This window comes from Miscanthus floridulus, chromosome 6 (assembly GCF_019320115.1).
Source record: "Miscanthus floridulus cultivar M001 chromosome 6, ASM1932011v1, whole genome shotgun sequence".
NCBI classification, from domain to species: domain Eukaryota; kingdom Viridiplantae; phylum Streptophyta; class Magnoliopsida; order Poales; family Poaceae; genus Miscanthus; species Miscanthus floridulus.
Window position 1 is genome coordinate 45,357,454 of NC_089585.1, and position 24,146 is coordinate 45,381,599.

Genomic DNA, 24,146 nt, shown 5'->3' on the forward strand with positions numbered 1-24,146 from the left:
AAACATATGCAATATCCAGATAAACACACTTGCAACAAACGTCTAAAAAAAAGATGAAACATTAGGAACAGATGCCTACAACATATGTGTACAACCATTGCAACATATGCAATATTCCGATCCACTTTTGCAACATCCGTATGAAAACACTTGAAACATACATCTGAAACAACTAAAATACTTGAAACATAGGCTTGCAACATGTCTAAAACCGCATGAAACACTTAAAGACAGCGTCGCTGATGGCCATGGCCTACCCTGGTGGAGAACTGCGGTAGCTAGCAAGTTGGGTCAGGAGGACGTCAAGAACAACGGTCCAGCATACACCTCTGTTGCAGGACTTCCCTTCCTGTCGTGGTGTGTTCGGCTGGCCGCAGGACACAATGTCACAGCCGGCGACGACCTTCGCCCGGTGACGCTGCGGCTGTGACGAGCGAGGTGGAGTGTAGCGCAGCAGGGGATGAGGCATGGCGTGGCCGCCCATGGGGTACGATGCGGTAGGTGGAAGTGCAAGGCACAGCGAGAGACGGCGGTGGGACGGGGTGAGGCGGGTGGATGCGAGTGTGAAGAAGAGCAGGAGATGGTGTTGGTCGATGTTGAGAAATGAGTATATAAGAATTAACGTTTTTGAGAGAAAGATAAGAATTAACGTAGAGAATGAGCAGTTGAGATGAGCTTGGAATCCATCCGATATTTTTGGAAACATCGGATGCTCAGTTTGGAGCGTTTCCAATACTTATGTAGCCAATTTCACGACAAATTTGGAGCTGTTTATACTAGAATTATAATAAGGAATCGTACATTTATTTCAAAGTTGTTACGGCGTACACTACTTAAAAATCCATGGTCCAATCATTAAAAAAAAATCTCTGGAGCCAACATGTGTAGATGCGTGGATCCATGGCGATTTCAAACTGCAATTACAGCACCAGGAACGAACCAGAGCCAACCCTGGCCCATGGAGCAATGGTGCACCGCTCAGAATTCACATGGCCAAGAACATGCATGGTATCCACTCAAAAAAAAAAAGCATGCATGGTAAAACCGAAAAGGGGGCATCAGATCAGAGTGTCCTTGTGTTTCTGACAAGAGTGAAATACTCACCACCAATCGTTACAGAACGTTAGCAAGCTCAGCCTGACAAGGTACATTAGCAACGTTTTAATATGGTTCCTCTCAAAAACTTAACCATTGTTTACCAGTCTTTCTTCCAAAGATTGAGATCACACAGGCTGTTTTCCTGGAGAGATCAACCATATCAAAGCGCGCGCTCTTGTAAAAGAGCGGGAGTCCAGACAAATTATGCGGTGAAGGTGTAGACATGCAGAAAGAGCCAAGTTGCAATTACAGCATAGCTTTCTCCTATTCGATGGATGCAGCGCAGCAAGACAATTGTTAATTTGGCATCCGAGAAGACAAGCGCACGAGCGACCAACCAAAGAGGCATCATGTATGTATTGGGTTGGATGGCGAATTGGCCCACCAACTTGTGCGGCTAGAGAGACGTTGCAGATCAGCCAATGCCGCTGTTTCTGTAGGAGTATTTTTGCATTTGAGATTGACTCGACGACGGCATTATTATGGGTGTATAGCAAGGTTGGATTTATAAAGAAAGACAGTATATATATACAACAAAGAGCAAACCACCATTGTTCTTGTCTGTTGCTTCGAATTTTACTTGTCTACTAGTAGTTATCAGAAATTGCCCATTAGGGAATGCTTTGCTGATAAGCGTTCCCGTTCCGGGCAAAAGCAAGGATGATCATATTCCGTTTTTCTTGAGCGAAAGAGATTGATTGCTACTGATCCTAAGCCCTTTATTTCTCAGTTTGCATACGGACGCTAGTGATGAAACAAGGCTGGCTGTTTGGAAAGTTCCGTTCGATGAATCGCCACTCAACCTGCTCGTTTGGCCGTGTCGAGTGGGCGATTCGCAACCATTGCAGCACTACAAAAACCGAAAGTGATGTGCATGCATCATGTAGAGTAGTTGTAGTCATGTTGACGATTGTGAATTAGCGATGTTCATTCATGTCCTCGACCAGTTGTATCGTGTCTGACAATCTTTCTTGCCTGATTGAACGTATCCGAATCACGTTGATTAAGATTTGAGAATACGCCTGGACTGACTATGAGAAACAGTTGTTCATCGTTCCTGTTTTACCGCATACTCGGGTCCCTCTGGTCCACGGACTCGTTGCAGCGGTAGGCGAGTCAGTCAGACACTATTGTTTATTTGTTTTACGGACTTTCCAGGGCGATAGCGTCCGGACGTCGCCGCGCAGAGGAAGCAAACGAGTGTATAACGCATCAGGCTTGTGTGGGAGCGCAACAGCAGTGTACCCGTGCCGCCCCGAACATCACCCACGCCACTCCGGACATCGTCTGCGCTGCCGGCCGTTTCCCACGCGCATCTCACGTGCAACACCTGATCTATTTTTAAAATATTCAGATGCAATAGTTGCGACATACAAAAGAAGGCAAATGAACCACTTGAAATAAGCATTTGAAACACTTGCGAAAACGTCTAAAAACATTTAAAAATCGTTGCAAACATATGAAACACTCACAAATATGAAACACCTTAAAACACTTGAAATATATGCTTGCAACATACATGTATATGTAACTTCCAGATAAAACACTTGCAACATTCGTCTGAAACAGATGAAACACTTGAAACATACTATTGCAACATACGCGTATAGTCATTACATCATGTGCAACATCCCGGGTTACTTTTGCAACATCGATATACAACACTTGCAACGTACATCTAAAACATCTGAAACACTTGAAATATACTATTATAATATGCACTTTCAGCATAACATCTCCTTGTTGCTTGGACGAATGGAGGCTCGTCAACATGGAGCTCGACACCGGCGCGGAGCTCGATGTCGCGAGTGGCGCGGAGGTCGCCGGTGTGGAGCTCATCGGCGGCGCGGACCTCGGCAGGGGCAGGGGGCAGGCAGATGGAGCGCGGTCGCGACGTGAGGCGCGAGTCTGGGTGGGGGCATGCGGTGCGGGCGGGGGTGGCGCGGGCGAGGACGAGGTCTGTCCTGGAGCAGAGGCGTGCAGTGCGCTGAGCGAGCAGGCGACGCGAGCGAGGTACAAAGCGAGCGGCAACTTATACGGTCCATTCGGACGGATGGATGACCGCTATAAGCAGCATCATATCACCGTTTGTTTTATTAGTTTTGTACTCCATGCTAGATATATGCTTGTGCATTGCATCGGAGACGCCATAAGACACAATTGACTTGCAACTTAAACAGACATATTATTAAGAAATCTACAAATCTAATTATGTAGAAAATATAAAGCCCATTTGATGATATAGTTTTTTTTTAAAACCTAACAAAGTTAGTTTCAATTTTTTAATACTTATGTAATTACTCTTAATTTTTATCACCTATATCCAGTAGATCTGGTTTATAGAATATAACAAAATTGGTTTTATTTTTTTTAATTAATACTTGTGTGATCCATGATTCTATCACCTATATAGATCGTATCGTGTCTGTGCACTCTTGGAAGGAAAAGCTTTAGAGGCCTCCTAGATAGATAAAATATTCAACCCGCATTTAAAAAAAAAGTGCTCTGCCTTATCTTGCTACTATCGATTTTCTCTAGTCCACGGACTCTTCCTGCTGCATTATTATTGGCAATGGGTCATCCAAGCAACTACCAACTAAGCGAGCGGCACGCCAGCCCATGAAGCCCATATCGATCAGTCAGCCCAGCAGCAGATTAGCAACCCAGCCCATCGAAAAATTACACGGCCACCTCGTCTCCAACCTTGCGGACTTGACACCGGACCGGCGGGCTCCACCGCAGCTGACCGCACCACCACTGAAATCCCCCTCCCGCAATCCCGCCTACTCCTATGCAATGTCCCTTTCTTTCTACAGTTCTATCTAGTATTCATTCGTTGCAAATTTGTAACCGTGTTTGGGAAGTGTAGTTCTTTAGTTAATTGATTTCTTGCCCAGTGATCTGTAGTAGCCTAAAAGTTCAGTCTCTGTTCAGATAGTTTCAGTACAACAGCTTGTCTTGTTTTTCATCTTGTGCAGCATCACTTTCAGATGCAAATGGTTCACTACTCAAGCAAATAGTAGCCATTTCTTTGAGCATTAATTTACTATTTTTTGCTTGATCATGTGTACACAGGTGTGTTCTCAGGTCTGACGGTTTTCAAGCTTGTGTTAGAAGCTCTGTTTAAATTGCCTGGTTTCTATTCTATCTGTAGCTTGCAGACAATTTGCCATAGCTCACACTTAGACCACAAGTGTTCAGAGAGTTTTCTCGTGCTATTTTAAGGTTGCCAAAAGTTTGCTTTTGCGTGGTTGTGAAATAGTCCTAACCACACATGCCATGAGTTGGCTTGTGTGATTTTAACGAAAAGAAGGGTGTTGGGGCAAAGAATTTTATAGGCTCCTGTTCACCCCCACCCCCACCCCCCTCTGGTCGCTTGTTCAATCCTTCATATTTTGATTATAGCAAAAAGCATAAGCATTGAAGTAGAAAAGCAAAAGGTTACGAGTAGAATCTTCATCATTCGAAGCCTTTAAATTGGGGGGAGCTACAGGTAACAAACGGCATTACCTGTTCAAATTAGCAGTATCTCATTTGGTCAGTTGTCGTGCAATGGAGAGTGTGGACCACGACCGCAACTGCGCAATATATAGCAGACCCAGCCCCAGACAAATGACTAGACTCTCAGCCATTGTGTTGCACCATTGTCTATTCTAGAGATCCATTGTATTGCAACGGTGTATACAGTGCAAACTACAATAGTGGTTGCATGGTCTTCACAACCTCTTTAGTCTGAAAAAAAAAACATTGACAATTGCAGCACTGGATATGGGTCCAGATTGGCTGTGGGTTCCGCTATTTTGCCATGTTATCCATTAATGGAATCCTTATTTGTAAATTATAGAATCTTTCCAGTGTTGTTACATTGCTTCTAGAGTTTTATGTACTAATAAAGACATATATGTGTTGTACACTATGTTTCTATTTCATGCATGGACTTCGCAATTCGTGAATTACATTTGACATATGTATCCAAGCCTCTACAGAATATAGATGGGATATATTATCATCACATTATTAGATCTTTCTTTATTTTCTCTCCGCAACACTGGATTGGTTAGATAAAATGCATGTTGCATGGCTTTGCTTTATACAAAGCAAAATAAGAAACAAAGTATTTGTGTTGGGATTTCCAGCTTACATTGCCGCTGTACCTGGCTTTTCAAGCGCAAAAACAGACGTGCACTACCACCATTTGGGAATTTCTAATTTATTCTATGATGTCATTATGTTTCTATGAATTGATTTTTGTTTCTTTATCAGCTCCCTGCCACACACGTTACAGTTGTTGTTGGATCCTGCATGCACTTTGCTATGAACTTGAACTGGCCTGGTTGTCTGAAAAATGGAATTAGAATTACATCCCCATAATTGGTACCATGGAACATATATGGTAGATCCGTTCAGAGGTGAATATTGCATGATGTTGCCAATAGCATTGGTGATTGGTTCTAACTTCTAGGCATTATTTCTCTCCACCACAATTTTTCACTGAAAAGATCTTGAGGAAAGTACTTAGAGATTCCAGCATTGAAGTCATGCTATTGCAAAATTGTCGCTTTCCTTCCCCTCTATGTAATGTAATGCAGTAAATTAAAGCATGTGTTTCAGCAAAATTGCCTCTCCCTTGTCTATTTAGTACAGTACTGTACAGTGGCACATGCACTCCCGTGGCATATCATAGCAGCAGCACAGCCCCGTTCGCGTGCTCTTAAACCTGGCTTGATCCGCTTATTTTTTTTATCCGGAACAGTATTTTTCTCTCACAAATTCCTCCAGCATTCCTCCAAACCATCAAAATTCCTCCAGGGTTTAAGGGCACGTGTAGAAACTTCTTGTTCATCATAAAATCATTTCAGTTCATCTACCAATACATTAAAATTCAGAAGAAGAAAAAAAATCACACGGACATGCAGTAGGACACAACACGTGACCATATCCATGAACGACCTTACTGATCCTTGGCATTCCCCATGGGGTTACCCTCGAACCGGTTGATCCTGAAGTGGCCGAGCTCCACGCCGGCCTCCGCCGCAGTCCTCGCCTCGCCGTCCAAAGCCATCTCTGCCAGGATCATCCCCACCGCCGGACCCATCTTGAAGCCATGCCCAGAGAACCCAGCCCCGACCACGACATCCTGCCCGAACTCTCCTCCGAGGAAGTCGATCACGAAGTCCTCGTCCGGCGTCATGGAGTACATGCACGGCAGCTGGTCCACCGGCCCGCCGACGGTCTCCACATGTCCAGGCATGAACTCGTCAATCCAGCGGGCCACCCGCTCCACGACGTCGCCGCCGCCAGAGACCAAGTCCCGGTCGTCCGGGTCGCACGGCGGTCCGCCGTGATAGTTTATCTTGATCATGCCCGGGCGCTCCAGCGACGGCGTACTGTACACGTAGAGCGGGTTGCAGTAGCTCGAGAACGCGGGGAAGCCGGCCTCCGCCGTCAGCTCTCCCTCGCGGCCGGGCTTGATGCGCCAGTACAGGACCAGCGTGTGCAGCGGCTGGATCGGGAGCTCCACACCGGCGGCGGACTTGATGAGCCTGCGGGTCCATGCTCCCACGGTGACGACGCACTTGGCGCCGTGGAACTCCTCGCCGGTGCTTGTCCTCACCGCAACGCCTCCCTCCGGTCCCATCCTGATTTCGACGACCTCCGCGTTGTCCCTCACCACGGCGCCCTTGTGGACGGCGAGATCCTGGAACATGTTGACAGCCCCGGTCGCGTGCAGCACGCCGGAGCCGTGCTCGCTCACCACGGCAACCCACCCATCCGGGAGCCGGAACGCGCCTCCCCACCTCGCGGCCACGTCCACCTCCTCCGCGCCGGCGTTTCTGGCGGCGGCGATGACCGAGGCGTTGCTGCGCGGGCCCATTAAGAGCAGCGGCGTCGGGGTGAGCACGCGGCGGCCGGACTCGGCCTCAGCGTCCGCCCAGAGGCGGCTGGCGAGGCGCACCATCGGCGGGTACCGCGCGTCCGGGTAGGCGTCGCGGATGGTGCGCGACTCGCCGTGCGAGGAGCCGAGGCCGTGCAGCAGGTCCAAGCGCTCCAGGAGCAGAACGCGCGCGCCTCGGGACACCGCCGCGTGCGCCGTGCAGCTACCCATGATGCCGGCGCCCAGGACTATCACGTCGAAGTCGAAACCCACGGGAGCTGTGGGTGTGGCCATGGTTCTTCTCAGATTTTGGCGAGGAAGAGGAGGCTGGAGGCGGCGGCGGCGCCTGCTCTGGCGGCGTGCGTGCAGCCTGTACTACTGTAGCAACCTGTCCCGTGTTTGCGCCTTTGCGGGCCTTTCGAGCAGCCTAAGTCAGCCCAACAGCACAGTGTCAGCGTGGAGGCTAGCAGGCCCAGCTGCTAATATTGTGTTGTGGCCCACATCCACATGAATGAGCCGGGTGACTGAGAAATCCGCCCACGTATATTTTGCCCTCTCCACTAAAAAAACTCGACATTAGATAGTCTCTGTTTCTGATTAAAATTTTTATTTATTCTCTTTTTTCTGTTTTCAAATTTATTTTTATCTTTTTATTTGTTTTTCCTATTATTTGTTTAATAATTTATTATTTCTTCTTCTTTTTCTTTAGTTCCTTTATTATTTATCTTTATTACTATTTTATTTAAAGTTTAGTTCCCACTTTATTTTCCTTTGTCTCTTTATAACTTATATTCAAGAGCCCCTTAAAATTATACTGGGACATTTCTTTTGTTATGTTGGATAATTTTGATTATAAACTCAGGACATGTATCTTTTTAAGCTGTAATATTTTTCTTCTGGAACAATTTTCTGAGCAGAGAGTTTCATCATTCTTCATGACTTACAATCGTTCAATAGGTAATCTCTCTCGTGCCCAAACTAAGTTAGGGTATCATGTCCAAGCACGGTATGGAGTTCAGTTCTAAAACAAAATGGAATACAAAGTGTTTCCGTGGTCTGCGCCATACAAGTTAGAGTAGAGTGTTCACACATCATGAGGAATCTAGTCCCATAATCAATTGCAAAGCTTGACGTGACAATTGATAAATCTCTAAAGATGAATTAAAATGCATGACATAATTAATCACTGAATAAATTCCTAAACTGCAAGTCATCTAAGTAACCATACAACATGTTAAACGTCCCATCGTAATGCACACGTAACAAGTCAATGCACATATATATTTACAAACGTCGACATATTTTCACTAGTAAACAAGAAATTGAGGCACCAACCAAGGATCACTATAGAGAAGCACAAGAGGTCCGAATCATCGAACCACGACTATAGGACGAAATAAGGCATCTAGGGGCCGAAAACTAGAGACACCAAAGGTTAGCAGGAGCAATTGAGAAGCGGATCCAAAGAGGAACAACAGATGTTTTCAAAGTAGGAAAACACAAAGAATTAGTGTAATCAAAGGCAGCATTAACCACTGCACTTTCCTACACAAAGAATTCGTGTAATCAATGGCAGCATTAACCACTACACCTGAGTACTAAATTATAACTCGTTCTAGCTTTTGTAAATACATTGCTTTTGCTACTCACTATATATGTATCTAAAAAAGCCAAAACAACTTAATTTAAAGCGGAGACAGTACCTGACTGATGCCTAGTACAGATCACACAGTCAACTCAAAATGAAGAACGACATACCGGCACGACTGCATGTTAACAAATGTACCAACAAACAAGAAGACACAGATGTTCTTAGCACATTACCACATTCGTTACTCTTTTAAGTTTTCATTGATAAACTCATGGAAAATTTTCGCCCAGAAACTAGGGAACTACTATAAAACATCTGTGCCCATACAAAAAAAAAATCAAATCACTGGTAACTAGTTGCCTGCTCTATCAGCGAACGCTACAACAAAGACATGCTATCCATTAATAGCTGCTGCTAGTGAAGCAACACTACAACATACATGCTTCACCACTTACAGCACTGCATAATTCTTCACCTCAAGGAATCCAACATCCTCACATCATGCTTCTTGCGCCTGCAACGGTGATGGCTCTTTTGCTCCCCAAAGTTATTGTCACCAACGATTCTCATTTTATTCATATCTGCAAAGGAAGGGGGAAAGAACCATCAGGAAAGCTAGGAGCACACAGATAAAGAGCATCCATTGCAACATAAGAGTACCATCCAAGAACATTTCCGGTAGTGGTAGCTGCAGGAAACCAATACCAGGACCACGAGTTCATGATGGAATGATCACAGTTCCACCAGACAACCACCAATTTTAGTAATAAAAACTATCTTCAATAAATTGAGTGCAGCAAAAATAAAGACTGCCCATCCATCAAGTTCACACATAATAGCACCACTTGATGGCAAAGTTAACGTATGACGAGTTAATCTTTGCAAAAGGACAACATTTCCAATTCTGAAAGTATGGCCAAAAAGTTTTTTTCCCTTAAATAGCAATTTTGATTATTTTTTTTAGTTCCTACTCTACTGTACAAGCAGTCAAGCACATTGAGTTACCAAGGTATATGCAATAAGACATTAGACATGCAGGGAACACCAATATTTCACATTGTAAAAAAGGTGTTACAACAACCCTTCCAAGTCTGGAGGTACTACAGCTGTGTAGCAATAGCCAGTACACTCATGGGTAATGCTACCTCATCATGTTGGGCTGACAATCAGGCAATATCAGATCAGAATCACATATATGAGGACCTGATCTCTGCGCAGGTGTGGAAGAGTTGTTTCTTACTTGTTCCCTCAAAATAAACTAGGAACACATGGAAAATTAAATATGGTCCCTCAAAGGGAGATCAAATTTGATTGTTATGGCTTCACATGTATACAAAACGTGGCATTATCATTCACTAGGCAATCAAGAACTAGCCAGGCTATCGAACAACGGATCAAAAACAGAGTAAAGGGGAGGCTAAATAATGAAATGCCAAAAATTTTAGTAGCATTAAACTAAATGGTATAATAGATGTAACAAGGAACAAAACCAATAATATTAATCTAAAATGATCAAGCAACATTTATTAGAACACCTTTGTGGATTGTGGGTAGGAAAATACCAAAAACAATTTGATCCAACCCCAGTTGCTCTGCGTGAAATTGCTTTCTCATCTACTTGTTGTCTAGTGGCTTAGGAGAAGGTTTTGAGACCGTTGGATCTTGGCTTAGCCATCCCCAATTTGGAGGTAATGGCCTGGGCGCTACAAATCAGATGGCAATGGTTTAAGAAGACCAGAGCTGATCGGCCATGGACTGACCTTGAGCTTCCCTCGCATCCCAACTCCATAGCCCTTTTTACCATTGCGGTCACTACGGAGGTAGGAAATGGAAATACACTCTTTTCTGGACTGATCATTGGCTGCACGGTTGCTCAATTGAAAATCTTGCGGCAACAGTCTTTGCATGTGTCCCTCCAAGAATGCGCAAGAACCGGACGGTGGCTGAGGCTCTCAACAATGGGGAATGGCCCAGGGAGATCCAAGGAGGCTTGTCTTGGGCTGGTATTAGAGAATTCCTACAGTTATGGGACTGCCTCATAGAAATTGTTTTGACTGACCAAGAGGATCGTCACATTTGGAGGCTCCTCCAAATCTGCCTATAAAGCCTATTTCCTTGGTGCTGTGACCTTTGAGAATTGGCGTCGGTTATGGAAGACCTGGGCCCCGGCTAAATGCAAAATGTTTTTGTGGTTGGCAAACCGAAACAGATGTTGGACAACAGATAAGCTTGCTTAGAGGGGCCTCTCTCATCCGGATAAATGCCCTCTATGTGATCAAGAAGATGAGACGATACAACACTTGTTAACAACGTGTGTCGTGGCAAGACAAGTATGGTTCAGATTGCTCCATCCGTTGGACCTAACAGATTTAGTCCCCCGACAAAATGAAAGGAGCTTTGTAGATTGGTGGCACAAGACAATGAGAAGAGTTAAAAAGGAGCACAAAAAAGGAGTTAACACTCTAATTATTCTCGGCACCTGGATTATATGGAAACATAGTGTTAGTCGCTGAATTCTCACTCTTGGTAGTAGGAGAATTCTTACTCTCATCGAGAGAGGATGACACTAGGAGTTGGGGCAATTTTCTTGTCTATTTCTCACACAAGCTCACACAAATGCCATACCAACCTGAGGGGTTGGGGTTACATATTTATAGGCTGCTAGCCAGCCAAGCATATGCCAAGATGCTAGTCTAAGATGCTAATATGCTGTCCTAGCTAAGATGCTGTCCTCTAAGATGTTGTCCTCTAGTCTAAGATGCTGTCCTAAAAACAGAAAAACAGCCACAAGGACCATGGCCATGTGAGCATCATAGCCCCACAAAGACCAGCCACACATGAGACTTATCCATCATTCTCCCCCTAAGTCTTGTGCGTCGTCTTGTGGGAGAGTTGAACCATCCCGGTCCTGGAGCAGAGCTCAAGGAACTTGATCCTCCCAAGGGGCTTGGTGAGCAGGTCCGCAAGCTAGTCCTTGGTGTTGATGTAGCTCGCCTTGATGCTCCCTTCCTCCAAACAGACTCGGATTAAGTGGTACCTCACCCGGATGTGCTTGCTGCGTTCGTGGAACACGGGGTTCTTTACCAGGGCCAGAGCGGACTTGCTGTCCACCCTGAGCTCCACCGCTCTAGTGTCTCTGCCGAGGAGATCACCAAGCAGTCGAGCGAGCCAGAGCGCCTGAGTCGAAGCGGTGGAGGCCGCTATGTACTCGGCCTCGCAGCTGGACAGGGCCACCACCTGCTGCTTGACCGACTGCCAGCTAACGAGGCACTTGCCGAGGAAGAAGAGGATCCCGCTCGTGCTCTTGCTGGTGTCGATGTCGCCGGCGTGGTCGCTGTCGCTGTACCCGACGAAGTGTGCCGCCCCAGGGCACCTCGGGTAGTAGAGGCCGTGGTCGAAAGTCCCCGCAACGTAGCGGATGATCCTCTTCACAGCCTGCTGGTGCTCCGTCGTCGATCGCTGCATGAACCGACTAACGTAGCCGACGGAGAATGCCAAGTCCGGCCGTGTGTGGGCGAGGTAGCGAAGGCTCCCCACAAGACGCCGGTGCTGCGTAGCGTCCACCTCCTCCGTCGTGCTGTCGCGGCTCAGCTTCAGCCTCTCCTCCATCGGAGTGAGAGCTGGGTTGCAGTCGGTGAGCCCAGCTAGCTCAACGACGCGCTTGGCGTAGGCGGTCTGTCGAAGCGTGATCCCAGAGTCATCCTGGTGTACCTCGATTCCCAAGTAGAAGGAGAGAGGCCCCAGGTCACTCATCTGGAAGGTGGCCTTCATCTCTTCCTTGAATGCCGCCACCTCGGCATCCTTGGTGCCGGTGATCACCAAGTCGTCGACGTAGACACCCACCAGCAGGGCATTACCTCCATTGCCCCGTCGGTAGATGGCCACCTCGTGCGGGCTTTGCTCGAAGCCCATCCCCTTTAGCGTGGAATCCAGCTTGGCATTCCACGCCCTCGGTGCCTGCCGCAAGCCATAGAGGGCCTTGCGCAGGCGGAGCACCTTGCCCTCCTTGTCGGGGATCGCAAATCCCGGCGGCTGGTGCACGTAGACCTCCTCCTTCAAGTCGCCGTTAAGGAACGCCGACTTGACGTCCATGTGATGAACATGCCAGCCCTCCTGGGCAGCTAGCGCAAGGAGGAGTCGCACGGACTCCATCCGTGCCACGGGAGCAAAGGCGTCGTCGAAGTCGACCCCCTCCTGCTGCACGAAACCTCGTGCCACCAAGCGAGCCTTGTGCTTGACGATGGCGCCGGCTTCATCCCTCTTCAACTTGTACACCCACTTAAGGGTGATCGCGCGGTGACCACGAGGAAGGTCAGCAAGCTCCCAAGTGCGGTTCTTCTCAACCGCATCCATCTCCAACTGCATCGCGGCGCGCCATGCCGCGTGTCTCTCGGCCTCTGCAAACGACCGAGGCTCGCCGTCGTCACACGCAAGGTGCAACTGCGCCTCCAGGTCGTGAGGCACCGGTCCCGGCACCGGCTGGTCGCCGAGAAGGTTCTCCACCGTACGGTACCGCAACGGCTCGCCGTCGTGGTACGCATCGACGCGCTCCTCGTCGTGAGAGAGCGGAGTAGCGAGCTCAACCGGGCCGTGCTCGACACGAGCTGGTGGTGTAGACGTGCCCGGAGTGGTGCCTGTCGGTGCTGGAGTGCGTGGCGTTGCCGGCTGTGGTGGAGCCGGCGAAGAGCTCATCGCAGCCGAGGTCCTGGCTGGAGAGCGTGGTGCTGTCGGAGTAGCGTGCCGGGGTCGGTGGAGGCTCGGAGACTGGGGTAGACGCGCTCGCCGAAGAAGAATTGCCTACTCCCCCAGCTCCCTCGAAGTGGACGTACTCGACAGTGAAGTCATCGTACGTCGGAGCCGAGCCGTCGTCCACTGCCTTGTCCCACGCCCATCCTCGCCCTTCGTCGAACACAACGTCGCGCGCCGTGCGCACACGCTGTGTCTTCGGGTCGAGGATGCGGTAGGCCTTCAAGCCCTCCGCGTAGCCGATGAACACTCCCGGAGTGCTCCTGTCGTCGAGCTTGCTGATGTGGCCAAGCTCCTTGGCGAACGCGAGGCAGCCGAAGACCCGCAAGTGGGAGACCGCCGGCTTGCGCCCATGCCAAGCCTCGTACGACGTCCTGCCGTTGAGCGCCTTGGTAGGCGAGCGGTTGAGGATGTAGACGGCCGTCACCACCGCCTCTCCCCAGAAGACAGCCGGCATCCCCCTCTGCTTGAGGAGGGCCCGAGCCATCCCCACAACCGTCTGGTTGCGCCGCTCGACGACGCCGTTCTGCTGCGGGCTGTATGGCGCGGAGTAGTGGCGCTGAATGCCCTCGTCAGCGCAGTACGACGCGAATTCCGCCGCCGTGAATTCGCCGCCGTTGTCGGTGCGCAGCACGCGCAGCTTGCGGCCGCACTCCGCCTCCGCAGCAGCCTGCACGCGTCTGATGGCGTCCGCAGCCTCTCCCTTGCTGCCGAGGACCATCACCCACATGTAGCGGGAGAGGTCGTCGACGAGCAACAGGAAGTAGCGTCGTCCTCCCGGTGTGGCCGGTGTCACCGGGCCACACAAGTCCCCGTGCACGAGCTCGAGCCTCTCCTTGGCTCGAAAGCTCGCCCGCTGGGGAAAAGGGAGTCGCCTCTGCTTCGTCAACACGCAGACGTCGCAGAGCTGCTCCACATGGTCGAGGCACGGCAGGCCTCGCACCATCTCCGTGGCACTGAGCCGCTTCAGGGCCTCAAAGTGAAGGTGCCCGAAACGCTCGTGCCACTGCCACGCCTCGTCGTCCCGACGAGCAGCGAGACAGAGGGGTTGTGCCACCTGCACGTTAAGGACGTAGAGTCAATTTGCGCTTCTGCATACCTTGGCAAGAAGGCGACGACGACGATCCCAAATCCTCATGACTCCGTCCTCAACCACCACGCGCGAACCGTTCTCATCCAGCTGTCCCAAGCTGATGATGGAGTTCCTCAACGCGGGGATGTAGTAGACTCCGGTGAGCAGCCTGTGCTCACCAGACACGGCGGTGAAGATGATGGAGCCAACGCCCTTGATCTCCACGCCGGAGGCATCCCCAAACTTGACGGAGCCTCGGACGCTAGAGTCAAGCTCGGTGAAGAACTCCCGTCGACCGGTCATGTGATGGGTGGCGCCGGTGTCGAGGCACCACCCGTCAGTCTTGTCGTTGCCGGAGCTGTCGCCGAGGAGGGCGTGTGCTTTTGGCTCGTCAAGGTGGAGGAGAGCCGCTGCGGCCGGTGCCGCTGGAGGTAGCTCGATGCTGGCATGTGCCATGAACAGAGCCGGCTCCTCCGCCTGTGCGACGTGGGCCTGGCCGCGTCGTGGCTGTCGACAGTCCTTGGCCCAATGGCCAAGCTGGCCGCAGTTGCGGTAGGCGTCGTCTTGTGCCGGCTTGTGCCTGCCGGCGGCGCCGCCTTGGGCGCCTCCGCGGGCATCACCCTCGGCACGTCCTCGCGCCCCGGCCTGGGCGTCTCTGCGCGCCTTGCGTGGCTTGCCACGCTTGCGGCCGCCTGTCGCGGAAGAAGGCTCCCCCTTCCTCCGATCACCTTGGCTGGCAAGCCACTGCTCCCGAGTGAGGAGGAGCTTCCCGCCAGTGGTGATGGGCCCCGAGAGGGACTGTGGCTCATCGCTGTCGGCGACCTTGAGGCGACCTATCGCCTCCTCGATCGACATCGTGGAGAGATCCAGCAGAGACTCGATCGAGCGAGCCATCTGCTTGTACTTCTCGGGGACACAGCGGAAGAGCTTTTCGACAGCTCTCTCCTCGCCGTAAGTGTCGTCGCCGAACTGCACCATCTTTTGCAACAGAGTGTTGAGACGGAGAGCAAAGTCATCAACATCCTCACCTGGCTTGAAGGCCAGGTTCTCCCACTCCTTGCGAAGTGCCTGTAGTGTGGACTTGCGGGCGCGGTCGCTGCCGATGCATGCCGCAGCGATGACGTCCCAAGCCTCCTTGGCAGTCCGCTTGCTGGTAAGCGAGAACTGCATCTCGGGCGGGACTGCAGCGATGAGAGCATCCAGCGCCCGTCGATCTAGGTCGTAGTCGACGTCGCCATACCGGACTGCCTCCCACATGTGCCGCACCTGGAGCTTTACCCTCATCACCGCAGCCCACTCGACGTAGTTAGTCTTGGTGAGGGTAGGCCACCCACCGCCGGGACCGACGTCCCTGACAACAGCCTGGAGCCCGTGGTAACCACGGTACCGATCCGGGGAGAGAGAGCCACACTGCCTGTGAAGGCCGCGCTCTCCATCGACCCGTCGGTACCGATCCGGGGAGAGAGAGCCACGCTGCCTGTGAAGGCCTCGCTCTCCATCGACCCGTCCGCCACCGTTGCCGTGCGCGCCTCCTCCAGGAGCGCCGCCGCCGTGCGCGCCTCCTCCAGGAGCGCCACCGGCGCGTCCGCGCCTGTCTGGGCTGCCGCCGCGCTCGTGGGCGTGCGCGGCTGCCCCAGGAGCGCCACCGCCGTGCGCGCCTCCTCCAAGAGCGCCGCCGGCACGTCCACGCCTGTCTGGGCTACCGCCACGCTCGTGGACGTGCGCGGCTGCCCACTGCGCCGCCCGCGCTCGCGCTGCCTCCCTCCCGAGCAGCTCGAGGTCCGCGTCGGCGGTGTCGTCAGCAGAAATGGAGCTGCCGATGCTGCCGCGCAGAGCCTCGACCTCCGCCGCCGCCGCCACTGCCTCCGCCTCCGCTCTGGCTGCTGCCAGCTCCGCCGCTGCCAGCCTCGACGCCCTTGCCGCCGCCGCAGCGGTCTCTGCCGCCGCTCGCTCGCGTTCCTCTGCCGCGGCAAGTTCGGCCTCCTGCCGACGCCGCGTGCTCGAGGCGATCGAGCGCTGAGACTGCCCTGCGGACATGACGCGCTACCGGGGGGCTGCTGCGTGGGGAGAGGGCTGCTTCAGACGAGCTAGGAGAGGAGTGAACAGGAGCGGCCGGAGGAGCTGCTGCTGCCAACAGTTGGGGCTGTTGTGGGGCTGGGTGAGAAGATGAGCAAGAGATGCTCAGGCTACAGGATAATACGGCTCTGATACCAGTTGTTAGTCGCTGAATTCTCACTCTTGGTAGTAGGAGAATTCTTGCTCTCATCGAGAGAGGATGACACTAGGAGTTGGGGCAATTTTCTTGTCTATTTCTCATACAAGCTCACACAAATGCTATACCAACCTGAGGGGTTGGGGTTACATATTTATAGGCTGCTAGCCAGCCAAGCATATGCCAAGATGCTAGTCTAAGATGCTAGTCTAAGATGCTAATATGCTGTCCTAGCTAAGATGCTGTCCTCTAGTCTAAGATGTTGTCCTCTAAGATGCTGTCCTCTAGTCTAAGATGCTGTCCTAAAAACAGAAAAACAGCCACAAGGACCATGACCATGTGAGCATCATAGCCCCACAAAGACCAGCCACACATGAGACTTATCCATCACATAGAAATGCTTGTGTGTTTGAGGGGGCTTCTCCTTCGGTCAACACGATTTTGTGTGAGCTGAAGGATGAGCACGGCTTATGGTGCATGGCTGGTGCAAAGAAACTGCAGGGGCTAGGGCTTACTATTGCAATCTAGGGCAGTTGAGCTAGGTTGAGTCGTGTGTGTTAGCTATGTGCAAGAGTTCGGAGTCTGTGTAATTGCCTCACTCATATTTGGTCCTCGTAGTGAGGATCCTGTTGAGGACCACCCCTTCTCTTTAATACAATGAAACGCAGCTCTCCTGCGTTAAAAAAAAAAACTTCCCGACATTTATCCCATTCCAGAATATATTTGAACAAAAGTTGGTAAGAAAACTAAAGACTCGAGGAACATTCCCAAACCCCTAACTGATGGATTAGCCAATTCTGTTATTTTAATTAACACCGCACAAGGGGAAGAAGTTGAAGCTCCCAAGCCGAGCAAATTCCAGAGGTCCTATACCAAGAATGAAACAACAGAAAAATTTGGAAGGGAGCAGCGTAGTCTCGCCGCAAATAATAAAAGGATCCGCTGGAGCCCTGAGCCCTTGTCCCATGACAACATGTCAATGCCAGTGCATGTGCCCTGAAGGCGGCAGCTGAAAGCCAGCGGCCTGCTTGGGGCCTTGTCGCTGCGGTTCTGCCTGTAGAGCCACATGGTGCCTCGCCTAGCGGTATCTATCTCAATGGGTGGGGTCTGGGAGCAAGGGCATTGCTAGCCTCAACACGAAAAAGAAGCACCTACAATGGTGAAGACAAATCGAAGCACCAAGAGTGACACAAGCCTTTGCCTGGACAAGCTAAGCTAGGGTTAGGTCTCCTTCGATGGGCTAACACTACCCACACACACACACACACAACCCCCAAGCCCAGGCCCTACAGGCGCCCCTGAAGGTACCTCCTTTCCTCGGACATGTGCTTGGACTTTGCTGTGCTGCCACCATAGCACCACCCGAGCCAGTGGTCCAGACTTTAAACCTTGAATTTCACACAATTACCCTATCAGATCTTTGGTGCATGCAATAACTTGGTCCATTTCTTCTGAAAGTTTCATGGTCTAGCAGCCTCAGCAAAGGCTGTGGTTCCGAAACTAAATAAGTGGACAAATAAAACAAAAGGATCCATGAGGATTCAAACTGAAACGTGAAACCAGACTTTATGACACACTCTTTCAGATGAATCTGCCATGAACAATACTTACCCTAAGCCAGCTCGCTAAATGTTACTTGCAAAAAAGTAGTACATGAGATATGTCAAAAATTAAAACGTAAATGAGATTCCATGCATACCAAAGCTAAATCTAGAAACAAATGGAAACATTGGAAAAAGTATCAACAAAAAGACACCCAACATAAGAAAGCCATATCAAAATTAACCATATCACAAAAGGAATATTTGGTCAGGTTGCATAAACCCATGAGGAGTATCCATGCTACCAGTTCCAAACAGGGTCAGCTTTGACCTGATTACAATTGCAGTACCACAGGATCAATCTCAGATATTTTGATGGAAAGGGACAAAAATGTGCATGTTAAGGACATACAATGTACAAGCCGAACTAAACAAGAAATCATGTTTGGACATTCATTGTGATTTGTTTACATTAGTACAATCTGAAGCTCACAGATCTCATCTAAAAATCGAAATAGCTGGAATATAAAAGAAGTCTAGCGGTAGTGCGATACTATACATGTACTCACATGCATGCATATAGAAAGCATGCCCCTCAACAGACCAAATCATCCCAGGTAACATTATACTTCATCGTAAATATAAGTCATTTTTAGGTTTGTCCCTAGTCAAACGTTTTTAGCTTTGACCATCCATAGCTAAAAATCATAGACTGATAAAATAACATTGCTATTACTACTTGAAAAATATTCCCATAATATATAATCACTATGTCCCAGAATGATAAGCGTATTTTGTACAGGGAAGAGTCAGATTTTACAAACTTTGATCAACAATTGGTCGTGTTATATACAAGTTTAGGACATAAAACTTGCATTAATATATTTCAAAAAGTGCCTCTGAGATGATATTGATTCTTTAGCAAATGACAACATATTGTCTATTTTGTATGACCTTTCCCTGGTCAAAATACGCTTATCATTCTGGAATAGAGGTAGTAGCTCTTTATATTCGAAACAACATTTTTATAGATACCTATAGTCAAAGTTCCATCTTGTAGGCCACATCAATGTCATGAACAACAAATATTTGTGATCTTGTTATAAAAGGAAACAAATATTTGTGATTGGAATGAGTAAAACTAAAAAGGAATATTAATTGGACAGGGTCATTTTGTTAGACATACCACTACAAGCATATTGTATGGATAAACAAATGCATTTCCAATAAAAACTATTTTGACTCGACTAATCCACTGCAAATATTCATGATCAAACATCAACAGCAACGAACAAGACTTACGACACATTACGAGAACCAAGAATGGAGGAGCTCGATGCCCTATAATCATTTGATAATATCCATCAACACCAGAATCTCAATCTACAAAGTTAACAAACTAAGTTGTTCCAACAAACATAAACTAAATAAACGAAGTGCACACAGTAATGCTGCCAATAGCTCAGATCTATGTTGAGAGTCGAGAATACTAAAAGCTAAAACCAGTGACTATCCAAAGAAATGAATTCAAGGACGCTCATCACCTCCAATAACCCTGCCCCAGAACAGCTGCTGCCTCCCATCCTCCTCTTCCTCTTCGTCGATCTCATCACCGCATCCCAGATCCACGTCGCCACGGTACCCAGGTTCGCTCCCGTACCCAGAATCGGCGACCGTCGCCTCCGCTGCCGCGCCTACCCCACCGCTCGCGGAACCAATCCCAGCAACAGGAGCCGGGCCGAACTCCGTCGCCATCGGCACGTCCCTTATCCGCACCTCCCCGACATCCGACGCCCACATCTCCCCGCTGGAGTCAGTGGCGCCGCCGCCACCGGCGCCGCACGTGAAATGGAAATCGGAACACGTGCCGGATCTCCGGCGGTCGCTGCTGCGGCCGGACACGGACCGCGAGCCCGCACCGCGGCGGCGGCGCTTGCGGAGCCCGAGCCACCGGAAGGATCCGCCGCTACCGTCCCCCGAGGGGGCAGGCGTCGGAGTCTCCGCATCAGGGAGGTGGGCCGAGGAGGGGGGAGCGGTGGAGCGGTCTGAGAGACAGGGCTTCTTCTGGAAGGGATGCCAGGAGGCGACGGCCTCGGCGAGGAGGAGGTGCGGCGGGTGGTGCCGCAGCTGCGGGGCGCGCGGTGCCATCGGCGCCGGAGGCGGGGACGCATCGGTGTTGGGAAGTGAGCAAGGTGATCTCATTTTGTCTCGGCGGGGAAGGAATGTCTGAATTTTTTTTCAATTAGAAATATATCAGCTATTCAAATAAAAAAATCAAAGATAAGGCAAATCTGAGTATATAACGATAAATAAATAAATATATAAGATAATAAAAAATAGATTATAGTATAGATATAGATTTTCTATAAATCAAGTAAAACTTTCCAAAAGTGAGATGCGTAATTATTTTAGGAATGGAGTATTGCTATATATATTGATTTTTAGGCATACTCTAGGTTTGACTCGTAACTCAGTCGTGTCTATTTCGTACAGCTCAGTATAGTGAAACAGTTTTTATTAGCTTGGGCTCAAAAACGGCTTTTAGGGTATAGCTAAAACTATTTTAGAGACCGTTTGACAAAAACAATTTTTCCTAGTTGACAAAATGGATAAAATGACCATAGTATTCTTTTCTTTCTTTATTTCTTTCTTTTCCTCACCTCCTCTTTATTTTTCCATGTTGGTCTCTCTTTTTTATCCTAATGCTTCCTCGTCAACATCTCTCTTCCTCTCCTCCGCCCCGTCCTTGCTATGGCGACTGGCGCTCACGCTCGTGCTTGAGCATGCTCTGACCTTGTTGTAACACCATCGGTGTTACACTGTATAATCTTTTACTAAAACATTGTATTAGCATCACATTATATGTAAATGCATGTGATATAGGGTGTAAAGCAATATACGTAACTTGAAACGAAAGTTACATTTCATAGAAGTTAGAATCACTTAGGGTTTTAAATCAATTTTTATTAAGCGAACATGTTATATAACACATATACAGAACTTTAATAAAGTTTGTAGTACAAACTTTGTAGATGGCGATGAAATACATGTGATTGAGAAATGAATTCACTAGCTAGCATACCGGATAGCTTGAAAATCAAAGTTGACGTAAAACCAGTCAAGACTTAACCAAATCTCTTAAGTCGGAAAATGGTTTGACAAGGCCAAGTTTGGCAATTTTTGTAGAAGAATCGGGTTAAGGAGTGAGGCGATATTAGGGCTTGTTTTAGTAACCTAACATGCCCTCTTGAGTATAGAATAGGTGGTTCGGTGTTTGAAGTAACGAATTTGATTTTTGGGGCGCTTTAAAAATCGTGCATGGCACGTTGCCGGCCGGTGTCAACGACTAGGCGCGGTCACCATGCCTCGGCTCGGTGCCGCAGCGCTGGTTTGCCCGATGCACGCGCACACTGCCGCTCAGGCCCTGGCCATCGCTGCCCTATCTTGTCTAGCCGGGTGGGCCTGTCTCTGGGCGCCGCGAGCTGGCTGCACTGCTAGCGCCGCGCTGCTAGCCACTGCCACCCGCTGCCGCGCTGCTGCTGCCCGTTTCGGCTGTCGCGCTGCATGGCTCTACCACCTCGTGTTTGCCTGTGTGGGGCTGTTGCGTGTGTGGCCGCACTTGGCCTGCTGCGGCTAGCACATGGCCTCTGTCCACACTGCCATGCCACAGCCGCCGCTGTCTCGTCACCGTGCTGCCTCGCGCTGTCGTCGTCACGCCACAGTACGCGCACATTACTCCACGCCGCGTCATCACGTCGGGCGCACTACACGCGTAGGCGCTCAACACCCCACGAGCCACTGCTCTACCTGCCGTTCGCGTCCCACCGAGGCGACACAGCGCCCACTGGACATCGTGCCACTGCCTCTGCCATCCTTGATCTGCCCACGCGTGCAGCCGTTCCTCGTGGCGTCCTTGTCCTCCTCCATTTAGTAACAAGCGCCACACCGCGCCCCCAGTCACCTCCGCCTTAAATGGCGTCGCGCCGACGGCACCGAGCCGCGCCTGAGCCGGTTCGTAGCGCCGGGTCATTTCTTGAGTAATTGCGCTCGCTTGTGACTCGAGTGAGGACCTAGCTACCCGCCAAGACCACCCACTGCTGCTGCCATACCATCTTGAGCCCCAATTTGAAGATTCTCGTCGTCGGTCATCCTTAAGACCGAACGGTGGCACCCTCGCAATTCGCCTCGCACCGTCCACCTCCGTCTAATTCCTTGCAACCATGCCTAGCTTGTGAGGTTAGCTCGTGGTTAGGATCAAACCGCTGAGCTATCGTCCACCGGTGAGGTAATGCATGGCATTTTCCTCACGGCGGTCTGCCATGGCCGCCGAAAGAGGGTACTCTACCATGGCGTCGTTTCCTTGCTCCTTTTCTTCTAACGATCGGTGCTTTAGTGTCGCTTTGACTTGGTTGCCTCGCCCGTGTAGCAGTTTCGCCGACTGAGCAGCAGATCATTGGGGACACCTTCGCCGCGGTCATCGTGAACTGGAGCACTCCCGCGCACGTGGTCAACCACCTTGCCGAGCCCCATGACCATGTCTCGACCATCCTACACATCTCTGGTGAGGCACCACTACTCCTGGGGTAGACGGTTGAACCGGTTATGGTCTATGATCACCGGGACGCGTTTGTCGTCACCGACGAACTGGGTTTAGATGTCGTTCCCGTGGCCAGCACGTTTGGGTGTAGTAGCGATTCAAATAGGGTTTCGGTATTGTGACCCATAGCCTATGGATGGATAAAGGGAATCTGTAGAGGCGCTGGACTATGTGCTTTTGTCAGCACTGGTGTTGCCGCGGCTAGACCCACCACGGTGCATGGCCACGTCTATGTGCTGCATCATTTTTGGAGTTTGATACCTCGATCGGTTGCATTTTGCATGTAGGGTGTTATGGTGGTGATGGTTGAGGCCGAGGAGGTCCGTGTTCGCTGGTGTTTGGCTAGAGATACCGCGACCTCTATTAGTTCTAGCCAGGGACCTTGAAAAATGGGAATTCGATTAAGGGTAAGGTGCTAGATGCAAATCCATGACTTAGTTAAATAGTGTTTGAGTTAGTTTCGCAAATAAGAAAGAGAACAGGGGCTCTTTAGCTAGAGAGCCAGCCACGCGCGGGCTCCACCAAGGGCCACGTAGCGTGTGCCGTGTCCACGCGCCACGTGTGTGGGCCACGCTCTGGCTAGGCTGCTTGGGGTCGTTGGCCTCTTTCTTTTTCTAGGAAATTAGAATTGTTTGTTATTTTATTTTCTAAGCTGATCTTTGGTAATTAATATAAAATCATGTAAAAGTCCAAAAATGGTGAAATAAAATTTGTTAGGTTCACAAAAATGTTATCTATCTGTTGGTGTAGTTAGTTTACAATTATCTGTGATAATGATAGAATCATTAATTCGTTTAAGAACGCTTAGTATTATTTAGCTTAATATTTGTAGGAATTTTAGTGGCAAATTGGTGATAGCTTTAGCCATGAGATTTTTTACAGTAGGTTCATTAGATTATTATGTGCTCATTATAATTTTTGTAGCCCTAGAGTAGGCTGATAAATAGAGTAGCTAGTACTCCTTATTTTATCATATATAGAGTAAATCGATATTAAGAATAGGGATTCCTTTAGTTGCTAAGTTAATACGTAAAATATTTCATACCTATTTAGTGGGAATGATAGGTAACGTAGCGTCTTAGTCGGTAGAGCTAGTTTAGTAGCTTGACAGATGTATTTTATTTTAAGAGTTGATGTTGCCGTATTATTAAGTATTGCATCATCATTTCATGCATGTAGATAACACATTGGTAGAGTGTGTGCCTACAGACGAATAGGAATACGAGGAGATCATTGAGGAGTACGAGGAGGAGATTCTTGTATAGGAGGGAGCCCTAGAGCCATCAGTTGCTGACTTTGTTGACACCCCCACCTGCCCAAGGCAAGCCCCGGTGCATAACCCTTATTCTGATTGATTACTGAATATATATATGATGTGCATTTACGTTACATGCATTTTATGGAAACTATATGC

At 49.5% G+C, this 24,146-nt stretch overlaps 2 protein-coding genes across 2 annotated transcripts; both read right to left on the minus strand.

The window, feature by feature from the left end:
* Nucleotides 1-5,909: 5,909 nt before the first annotated feature.
* On the minus strand, nt 5,910-7,333 carry LOC136458200 (probable sarcosine oxidase). Its single transcript, XM_066458180.1, has one exon. It carries the CDS (start codon nt 7,265-7,267, stop codon nt 6,050-6,052), a length of 1,218 nt encoding a protein of 405 aa, XP_066314277.1. The 5' UTR covers nt 7,268-7,333; the 3' UTR covers nt 5,910-6,049.
* A 1,449-nt stretch (nt 7,334-8,782) lies between these two features.
* LOC136455991 (uncharacterized) lies at nt 8,783-20,350 on the minus strand. The gene is made up of 2 exons (XM_066455741.1): nt 19,680-20,350; nt 8,783-9,145 (listed from the first exon to the last, which is right to left on the minus strand). Exons 1-2 carry the CDS (start codon nt 20,335-20,337, stop codon nt 9,036-9,038), a joined length of 768 nt encoding a protein of 255 aa, XP_066311838.1. The 5' UTR covers nt 20,338-20,350; the 3' UTR covers nt 8,783-9,035.
* Between the last annotated feature and the right edge of the window lie 3,796 nt (nt 20,351-24,146).